The sequence below is a fragment of the Mirounga leonina genome, unplaced genomic scaffold, assembly GCF_011800145.1.
Source record: "Mirounga leonina isolate KUSES-001 unplaced genomic scaffold, KU_Mleo_1.0 Mir_165, whole genome shotgun sequence".
Taxonomy (NCBI): Eukaryota; Metazoa; Chordata; class Mammalia; order Carnivora; family Phocidae; genus Mirounga; species Mirounga leonina.
Genome location: NW_023270415.1, coordinates 69,337,734 through 69,347,887, shown reverse-complemented (window position 1 = coordinate 69,347,887; position 10,154 = coordinate 69,337,734). Strand labels below are relative to the sequence as shown.

Genomic DNA, 10,154 nt, shown 5'->3' with positions numbered 1-10,154 from the left:
TAAGAATGCCTGACACATAAATAGGTTAGTATGGTTATTACTTGAGTCGGTCCATCAGACCCACAAACCAAAAGCATTCCTGACCTCAGCAGTTTAGCCCCAGGATGAACGAAGGCATGAGAGTCAAGTGTTAAGTATTTTTCAATGGAACAGGGACCTTGGATTCAGCCTTTTACTGTGTGGCCCCAGAGAAGTGACAAAAGCCCTCTGAGCCTCTATTATTTCATTGTTTGTAAAACAAGGGTTAGTAACTTGCCTCCCAGAGCACCAGACTTCGGAGATAACCCATGTAAAGGGCCTAGTACCTGGTTAATAGTAGTTAAGCAGCAAGGGAGTAGCATGGGTTAACCCAACTGGAGTTTCTTCTTCATCTTCCTCCCACCCCCAGCCCTTACCTCCTTTGTGTACTTAACTTATCTTTAACCTCTGGCACCCCTTTGCCTTCTCACCAGCCTACTGCCTGTTCATTCTTTCATGTAGCAACTCTGGCCCTATCACAAATCTCCAGGAAGCATCTTATAACCCTGAGAAAATAAAGCCCTTAAGGCCCCAGACCCATTTTAACAAAGAAAAGCCCTTGCCCTTTCTTAAATAACTTCTTTTCCCATCTTTGTAAACTCATTCCCTTGAGGGCCAAATTCTGTGAATTGGAATTGATGAAAAGAGAGTGGAAAGAAAAAAAAAAAAAGGCAAGAAAAGAAACAAAACACTCACAACTTAAGATTTGGCTCAATTATATATTTGCCAGGTATTTTATTTTTTCTAAAAACAATAGAAAAAATCAACTTTAAAAAGGAAAATGTACTTAAATAAAAAAAATTATGGTTTATAATACATGGTTTGAATTCTTGTATAACTGCTATAAACGTTTTATTAAAGTTATTTACATTTAATGGCCATATTTACATGGGGAAGTGGGGTAAACTTTACGATTTTTTAAAAACAATTCTTAAATACAAATCTGTTAAAGGAAAAAAAAAAAGATGGCAAGCATAAAAAAAAGTTCTTTTATGCCCAAAGTTCCATTTGAGGCAGTTTACATTATGGCTAAACCTTTCAATCCTAAGGCTTAGCCAAGGTTGTGAGGTTGCACTTGAACATGCATTTGAAAAAAGTTCAGATATGAGAAGCTGCTACAGTTCTGTCAGAAGGAACCCGTTCCCTTACTTTCTCTTAGTAACAAATGAGAATTCATGACCAATTCCAGTTCCGCCCTCCAATAGGTGGACTTAGGCACCAGAGTTCCTTAGCTGTTCCAGTTTGTGTTTCAACTGTTCTCGCCGCTTCCGCAACAAGTCCTTTTCTGAAATGAGCTTCTGCTCCTCTGTTTGGACCGACAGGATGTACGCGGTGGCTTTTTTAAGGATGACTACCTTGGGGGCCTTTTCATTGTTTTCCAACTCCGGGATCTGGTCACGCAGGGCAAAAAAGCTCCGTTTCAGCTCGTTTCTCCTCTGGCGTTCCAAGACGTTGTGTGTCCGCCTCTTGTCATTCTCCTCTGTGTCCGAAGACCTGGGGCTGACACATTTGCGGTTGTTGATCTGTTTCAGGACTCTGCCACTGTCCAACTTAGCCCTCTTGGCGGCCGGATAGTCCTTCCTGGTGGAGGGGGGCGCTGCGTAATTGTGCTGATGGGTGGACACATGGCATCTCTTAAGGACCAGCGGGCTGTGAGGAGGTTTGCTGTGGCTTCCCGCCGAGGGTGACCCCGATTCTGACCTTTTGGCAGGGGGCTGCCTTTTTTCCACAGAAACAACATCAATTTCTTCTTCATCCTCTTGTTCTTCCTCTTTAAGAAAGGAAATAGAAACCACCCGGTTAGCCACGTTTCCTTAAAGCAACCAATGACCAGATTAAATGAATGCTGTGTAAATATAAGGCATTATTATGCGAGAAAGAGCCCTGGCACCCAGTTATCCGCAGAGAACAAACTAGCCAACCGACCCTGCTCTTCTTGCCACGAAGGCCCGAGTCAGAAAGGGAGAATGACAGCTAGCTTTACGGCACAGACAAGAAAATTACAATTTACCAGGATAACACATTGATGCCAATTCTTACCTAAGACTTAATGAGGCTTTGGACACACCCAAAGCAAAGCACATTCCCAAGCACCTCCTATTTTTTTTTTTTTTTTTAAGATTTTTAAGGGATTTTACCAAGAACACTTCAGGTGTTGCAAATGATAGCTTTAAATCTGTTGGTAGGACTTTAGCAACTCCCTATTTTACTGGAAGTGCAAAAAGAAAAAAAAAAAATTCCCGCGGCTTTGCCAAAAGTTCTAGGGGTGGGGGAAGGAGAAAAAAAAAAGTCCAATTTTGGCAAGGATTTGCTTTTAAGTGTTCAGAACAGGCTGAACGGATCCCAGCTCCTCAGCCCGAAGGCCCTTAGGGCACTTTCACTAGTTCCCAGCACCCCGTGGGGAGGCTGCCCTGCCTCTGTCCGCTGCCCGAGTTCATTTTTCCGTGGATCTGTAGTCCACGAAATCCCACCAGCTTCTCGCGAGGCAATTCATTCACTCTCACAGAGATCAATCCTCTCTTATCCCCCTTCACACACACCCTCACCGCCCACCCTGGGGCAATTAAAATGCTTAAGAAAAGTAAGAGGGAGTGGATGGAGTTGCAAGATAAGCCAGAAGATTTAAAAACCCAAATGAAATTCCTAAGGGGAGGGAGAGAGAGAGGAGGGGGCTGGCCACGGGGGGCAGTCTTAGAAGGGATAGGAGGGAACCCTAAAGCCCTGTTTTCCGGGATGATGAGCTCCCAGATGCTCCCAGATCTAACATTTCCCTTTCCAAATGTGAGCAAAGAAAAGAAAAGAAAAGAAAAGAAAAAGGCTGGGTCAACGGAAGTGGCCAGCTGAATGAGCCGCCCCGGGAAAATCATTAGGAGACCCAGTTGCCCCCTGTGACAGGCCGGGAGGGGCTCAGCTTACCCGAGTCGCTGCTGGTGGTGGGCGGTGTCTCCTCGTGAAGCGCCAGGGGCTCGGGACTGGCCCGCGGGGAGGACTCTGCCGACGAGAGCAGAGAGTCCGAGGACGGGGAGAAGGCGGTGGAGTCCGGGGAGGCGCAGGGCTTGGGCGAGCTGCTGTCGTTGAGCGGGTAGGGAAAGACCACGGAGGGGTCGATGCACTCGGAGGCGGCGGCGCTCAGGTCCTGCAGGTACAGGCTGGAGGTGGAGCAGCCGCCAGGCCCGCGGGCGGGGCTCGGGCTGCCGCTGTCTTTGCGCGCAGCCTGGTAGGAGGCCAGCTTCTCGGAGACCAGCTTGGCGGCGGCCGAGAAGCCGCTCCACATGCAGTCCTGGATGATGATGTTTTTGATGAAGGTCTCGTCGTCCGGGTCGCAGATGAAGCTCTGGTTCACCATGTCCCCTCCCAGCAGCTCGGTCACCATCTCCAACTGGTCGGCCGTGGAAAAGCTGCCGCCGCCGCCGTCGTCGTCCCCCCTGGGGGAGAAGGACGCGACTGCAACGTAGGAGGGCGAGCAGAGCCCCGAGCGGCGGCTCGGGGACAGCGGCGGGGTGGGCAGCAGCTCGAATTTCTTCCAGATATCCTCGCTGGGCGCCGGTGGTTGCAGCTCGCTCTGCTGCTGCTGCTGGTAGAAGTTCTCCTCCTCGTCGCAATAGAAATAAGGCTGTACCGAGTCGTAGTCGAGGTCATAGTTCCTGTTGGCGAAGCTGACGTTGAGGGGCATCGCGGCAGCCTGCTGAGGGGGGCACACAAAGGGGGGGCGGTCGTGAGTTAAGAGGGTCTGGGTGGGTGCCGCAGCCCGCGCAGCGCGCGCCCCGACGCCGAACCGCGCGCGCTCCCCTTGGAGCGCTAGCCCCAGAAGGGGCCGGCGGCGCGGAAGGGCACCCTCTCATCCCCTGCAGGTGGCCCCCTGCGAGCTGGGACACACACGTGGTGAACCAGCTGCGGAGCGCCCGCGGAGCTTGCGTTCCCCCCCGCACCCCCACCTCGGAACGGGTGCCCGGAGCGCGAAGCCCGGGAGTCCGCCCCGCCGCCGCCGAGCAACCGAAATTGGTTTGGGCCTCCTTAAGTGGCCGGGGGAGGCGGCAGCGGGGAACACAATCCGCCAAACCCGAAGGCGCAAAAGTTTTGCGCCACCTGAAGGAGAAGGCAAGAGGCGCCGCGGCAGGAGCGGCGGCGCGCGGCCCCCTCCCGCGCCGGGCCCCTCCGCGCCGCGCCCGTTCCCCCCCGCGCCCCCGCCGCGCCCCCTCCCCCCCCGGGCGCCCCCCCCCCCCCCCCCCCCCCCCCCGCCGCCCTTCCATCCCCACCCCCAGCGCGCCCCCCTTCCTTCCTCCGCCGGCTTTTCTCGGTGTCTCTCGCCGGCTGGTGGGGCGAGCCTAGCCGCTGGCCGTAACACTTCCCCCCATAAATAAAAGGGGGGTGTTAGATAATAACAGGGGCACCTCCCTGCAACACCCAATACGGCGACGCAACTGCGCCAGAGCCCCTGCTGCGATCCCGCGCCCGGAGCCGGGCGTTTTTCCCTCACCCGCCGAGGGTAGCAGCTGTTCTGGAAAAGCCCCGAGCCCAGCTCCTTGCCGTCCCTCCGCACCTCAGGGGCGCGGGGACACCAGGGGCCGCGGCGGGGGAGCCAAGGATGGGTGCGGAGATTCGCCCTCGTTTCCCCCAAGTCCATGATTCCAGGAGAATCGGACACATCCCTGCCCAGCCTCCCTTTCCCTGGTCCCTGCGCCTCCCCAACACCCGGCCCCCAACCAGTCCCTCGGAAGCCCAAGATCCCTAATTTTATTAATCTTTTAAAAAGCCAAATGCCAACTTCTTAAAAGGAGCAGGGGGTGAATGGGAAACGCCGCGGGGATCGGCGGGCGGGACGCGCCGCAGTGTCTGTCTCCGGCTGTCAGAAATGCGGTAAGACGGAATTTAAATGCCCTTTCCGAGACGCGGAAAAGTCAGCGGCTGCGGAGCTCTCTGGCTCCCACACGCAATTTGTAATCCTTACTCCCAGGAGCTCAGGATGCACAGGGCTCTCTGCCCACCGCGAAGCACAGCACCCCCCGCTCCCTCCAAAAAAGCAAAAGCAATTAGTGCAATAAAGCAGGAATGTCCAGCTGGTCGGGGGCAGCGTCAGTATACATAAGCAAAAATCTCTAAAGACGAGTTTTAGAAACGCACCCGTCGTCCCTCTGCCTTCTCCCCTCCCATCTTGACAAGCCGCTCTCCCCCATCCAGTTCTGGTTCGTCCTCACCCCACCCCGAGCTACCACAACTACTGAGAAAAGTGTCAATAGCGCAGGAATGGCTGAGACGACACCCCAATTCGGGCATTCGACTCCGACTCGTCGCGGCATTGCATTAAGGCGGTAGGGAAAATAAATGAGAACACAAATAGATCCGGGTGCTTACCGGGTTTTCCACTACGCGAAGGAAATCCAGCGTCCAAAAAGCGGCGAGGAGCGCCTTTCGGAGGAGCCGGTCGCGGGCAGCGGCGGGGAGAAGTGTCTCCCCAAATAGGCAGAATAGCCTCTCCGCGTCCGGAGAGTCGCGCTCTCGCTCGGGTCTTGTAAGTTCCAGGGGCAAGTGTCCGCCCGCGGCAACGGGCAAAGTTTCGTGGGGGCGCTGGGGGGTGCGCCCCGCAGGCACGGGTGGACGGGCCGGGTGGGGTGGGGGCGGCTGGGCCGGAGGCGAAGCCCCCTTTCGCGCCGGATCTCCCTTCCCCGGGCGCCCGGAGCGCCACTCGGCTCACTCGGCTCGCTCTGCTCGCTCTGCTCTTCCACCCTAGCGGGCGCGCCCGCTCACTCCCTCTGTCTCTCGCTGGGATTACTACAGCGAGTCGGATAAAGCCCGAAAAACCGGGTTTTATATTGCTAGGCACGATCCCGCCCCCCTCTGTTCTCTTTTTCCCGCCAAGCTCTGAATAGCCCTGCCCTTCCCGAGGCCGGCGGGGAGCCAGGCGGCGGCCGGGGCGCAGCGACGGCGGCGGTGGCGGCGGCAGCGGGGAGAAGCGCAGCTCGGGGGGTCCTCGGCCGCGCAGACCCTCGCATATAAAGGGCGGGTGGGCGGGGATTCGCGAGAGAGGATCTTTTTTCTCTCTCCCCCCGCCCTGCGCTTTGGGAACCAAGGAGGGGCGATACTGTGGAGGGAGGGACGGGGGTGGGGGAGCGGGGAGGAGACTCAGCCCTTTCGGCCTGGCACTCCAGTGCGCCGAGCTCTCGGATGTAAACAGTCAGAGCACAGCTTGAATTAACTGCGCGCGCCTACCATTTTCTTTCGCTCCCGCTCAAACCCTCTCCCTTTCTCCGTTGCTCCTCTGGCGCAGCGCTCGGTTTGACAAACCGCATACTTGTCCTGCGCGCTTAAATCATCGCAGGCGGAACAGCTGAGCCTTCCACACAGAATACACCGTGTACCCACCGCCCCGCCAGGCACGTCCCGGGCGGACGGGCGCCTCCCGAAGGCTGGGGACAGGGCAGCGTTTGGAAATCAGTCCTACGGAGAACGGGAGGGAAGCAGGGGTATTTATGGGCGCGCGCTCGGAGTGTGTGGGGTGTTAGTGTCGATGGGGATAAGTGGTAAGAGATACAAGGAGGACGATGATGCCTGGAATATTAAAATAACTCAGCAACCCACTGCCACGTATACTTGGAGAGCGCGTTATGAATAAACACCCACTGCATTTGTCGGCGGTGTTATGCCTTATATGCCTACGGCTACCTATCGCGATGGGTACCTTCCACCCCGAATGAATCCCTCAATTTGCTGCCTAGGCAGCAGACACCCACGCCCCCGCCCCTCCTACGCAGGCCTCCAGGGGGTTCGGCGGGAGCCCGCTCTTCCCCGCAGGACGCGCTAATCCTTGAGATCTTTCCTGCGTGCTCCCGAACTGGAGTTAGGGAGGAGCGCGGTTGCGGGTGCGCGCGGCGGGGGACCCTCCCCCGCCCGCTTTCCCCCAGTCTGCACCCGCATCCCACCCCCACGCCCCTCGCTCGGAGTTCCCAATTCCGCAGCCAGGTTTCAGAAAAGAGACAAATCCTCTTTGCGCCCCGTGGCGCCGGTTTGCACCAGCCTGGGGTTCCCAGGTTTGGGGGAAATCAAAGGCGCTAGACGCGAGAATTTTTTTTTTTTTTTGCCTGGGGGGGGCGGGGGGAGCCTCGGGACCCACGTTCCCAGAAGGCCGGGCCTCAGGAGGCGAGCTGGAGGACCCTGCTTCGGGAGTTTGCAGAGACCCTGGTGAAGAAGACCGTTAACTCTTTCCTCTTCGGGCAAACCGGACATTTACTTCCTTTCTGGGTCTTCTTTCCACTTTATTATTGGAATCGAGATTATGCACAAAATAAAATAAAATAAAATAAAAGTGTAAAAAATGCATCGATTCTTATCAAAGTAGAGGAGTCAAATATTACTTCCGTGCCTTTTTGGTGGGTCTTGGGCCAATTAAACATTGGCCAAATTTCAAGCATTAATTTCCTTGTTCACTGACTCTAATTTTTTTTCTGAACACCACAGTGTTCAGTGAAGTACTTGGGTATAATCCGCGTACATCTATATACATTTCTTGTACACATTCAACCCAGAATGTTGCCCAACACGACACATGATTTATTCGCTCCCTAAGTAAATCTATATTTAAGATATAATGCATATTCCCTCGGGATTTGCTATTTTGCATTACACTGGGGCATTAAAAACAAAGGCAATCTCCCCACCGTGGTCCTTCACCCAAAAGCATTTTAAGTAAACTTTTCCTTACCCCCCCTCCCCATTCCAAACAGAAGAAAATCCGGGGTGGGGGGGAGGAGAAGATCTTGCAGAGCATGTTTGAGATAAATTATTACCCGTTGAGTTTGCCGCTCAGCGTTCAATTCTTAAATGAGTAGCAACTTCCTCCAAATCCAGCGCACAGCGCAATTCGGCTTTAAGGGTTGCAAATTACTCCAGCCTCTGGGCCTTTGCCGCAAACGCTAGGAAGCGACCAATCGCGAGTCAAGGTTTTGCTGCAAAGCGTCTTTCCTCCGCCCCCTCCCGGGGCTGCACCCGCCCTGGGGTTTGCGAAAGTAAAGTAAGTGTGCCCTCTACTGGCAGCCGAGATCACCGCGTCCGGATGCCAACTGAGGGAGGGAGGTTGGTGGGGGCAGGGGCGTCCGGCGCGCGGGGGTTTCCTGCGGGGCGAAGGATGTGGTGGCTCCTTAAAACCAGTTTCCAGCTCCCGCCTTACCGACTCCTTCAGGCCCGCTGCAAAGGAAAGGAAGGAAGAGGAATTACTGGAAGGAAAAGTGGCTCGGAGGCGGCTATTCGACCTCAAAAGCAGTGGTGAAAATAAATCCATCACTACTTATCGACAATGAATTATCACCCCATGGAGAACTGATGCTATTTATGGAAAACACGGAATAATTAACAAGTACAGACACCAAAAAAAGGTCCAACGAAACTCCGAAGCAGCAAAACAAGCTTTAGCCCGCACGTCTTAGAAAGCCATCGTCTCCTAACCATCGAGTTTCAAAGCAAGATCTTGGATTCATTGGGGAAGGCTAGGCGCAGGAAGGGGAGCGGTATTTGTGTTTTGTTATTATTTAAAAAAAATCCCCCCCCCCCCAAACAGGGCTGGTGAACAATAGCCAGATGCTTTGATAGTGATGGGGGAGGAGCATTTGAGATCCCACTGGAAAAGAGTGTAAAGGAACATTTTGTTAAAAAGTTTTCATCCCGAAACAACTGGGCAGTAAAGGTTGCAGTAAATGTGAAGGAAACTGACATTGCATGTTTCGGGGGTGCGAATATCTCAAGTAGTCTCTTTATGATGAGAAGGATGCTTTGACAGTGTCTGATCACCTAGGTGTATCCTCAGGAAATTTGGCAACAGGAGATCCTTCCTGCAAGAGGCCTCTTAGGGTGGTTTCCCAGGAATCTGGCACTTTGGGCTTCGCTCTGCTGGAGGCTGACTACACTCCACAGGACACACAAAACAAAAACAACAAAACCCCAAACCGTCCAACCTAATCAAACAGCAACAGCAAAAGTAAGTTCAGCGTGACCTCAGAGGGTAGTTTGGAAAGCTATTGAAGATGGCACATATGCCCTATCTTAATGTCAGACAACTGAATTATGCCAGCCTGGTGTGGGACCGTTGAGGATGTGTGAACCCCAGGCAGATACGCTGCTTGTGGCTTCAGGACTCAACCACACTCTCCCCCAGGTTGGTGATATCACCTGGGGTGTTACTTTCAAGTAACAGCTTGGCGTTGTAGGGGCCATCCCATTTTACAGCCAAGGAAACAGAAAATCAGATCTCCACCAGGCTCAGGGACTCCATTGTCTTTAAAAAATTTTTAAGAACCACTTGACCTAGAGTAGACATTTGCTGGGTTGAATATGGCTGGGGAGATTAAAACGAATAATATCTTTGCAGATGACCAAAGTGGTGCGTGCTCACTGTGAAGGGAAAATTGTAAAATAGAAAAATAAAGGAATCAGAGAACGGAAAGAGTTTGTAATGCTGATCACCCAGAGATAGCTATTGAGGTTTACCTTTTAAGGACACTGTTTAAGGGACAACTTTGGTCTTTTTACATCCTTTTGGAAATTAGTAGTAGGTGTCTGCTGACCAAGCATTCCTGGTTTGCTGGTCTAGGGACACTCTAAGGCTGTGTCTCTCTTGTTTTAGGGTGTTGTTGGGGTTCTAAGAAGAGGCGGGTCTCCAGAAGGGCAGCTCTGTTATCACCCACAGGGTTGGGATTCCAGGTAAACAGTCCAGTGAGATTTGTCTCCTGGAAGAGAACACTGTGTCACTGCAGGAACATTCTTCCCTCCAGGATGGTACAAATAAGAATCATTAATTCTCACAAACGCATATTCTCATGATGACTTTGTGGGTGCCACTTTTAGGCTTAGGAAAAAAGAAGTGTGCAGAAAGAATGAGCAATTTGATCCAACTTTCTCCACTCTTTCCAGAGACGCAAAAGGAGAGATTCAGAATGTGTGACTTACATAACACCAGTCCCCATCTCCCCTCTTCTTTGAATATCTCTTCCCCCACCCCTCAAAAAGTTTCCTACCCAGTAAGTTGATCTTTGACAGATAAGAGCAGTGACTAATATAGATAGAAACTGGACCCGGGTGATCCAACCAGCTTCAACGTGGGGGTGAGACAGAACTCCCCTTCCTCCCTCCCCCAAGAAGGCTGGCTTGTA

General features: G+C 53.2%; 1 protein-coding gene across 5 annotated transcripts; it reads right to left on the bottom strand.

Moving 5' to 3' along the window:
- Positions 1-853: 853 nt before the first annotated feature.
- On the bottom strand, positions 854-5,961 carry MYC (MYC proto-oncogene, bHLH transcription factor). 5 transcript variants are annotated; one of them, XM_035011930.1, is made up of 3 exons: positions 5,371-5,961; positions 2,935-3,703; positions 854-1,789 (listed from the first exon to the last, which is right to left on the bottom strand). In XM_035011930.1, exons 2-3 carry the CDS (start codon positions 3,689-3,691, stop codon positions 1,230-1,232), a joined length of 1,317 nt encoding a protein of 438 aa, XP_034867821.1. In that variant the 5' UTR covers positions 3,692-3,703; positions 5,371-5,961; the 3' UTR covers positions 854-1,229. The 5 variants fall into 5 exon arrangements, with proteins under 5 accessions (XP_034867821.1, XP_034867824.1, XP_034867825.1 ...); XM_035011933.1 differs by having other exon boundaries at positions 2,935-3,700; positions 5,371-5,699; XM_035011934.1 differs by lacking the exon at positions 5,371-5,961 and adding an exon at positions 3,954-4,141.
- Between the last annotated feature and the right edge of the window lie 4,193 nt (positions 5,962-10,154).

Excerpts from the sequence above, each read along its gene's own strand:
- MYC (XM_035011930.1), bottom strand. The coding sequence starts at position 3,691 with ATGCCCCTCAACGTCAGCTTCGCCAACAGGAACTATGACCTCGACTAC. Across the intron at positions 1,790-2,934 it reads CACCACCAGCAGCGACTCGG|AGGAAGAACAAGAGGATGAA; the intron begins GTAAGCTGAGCC and ends CCTTTCTTAAAG.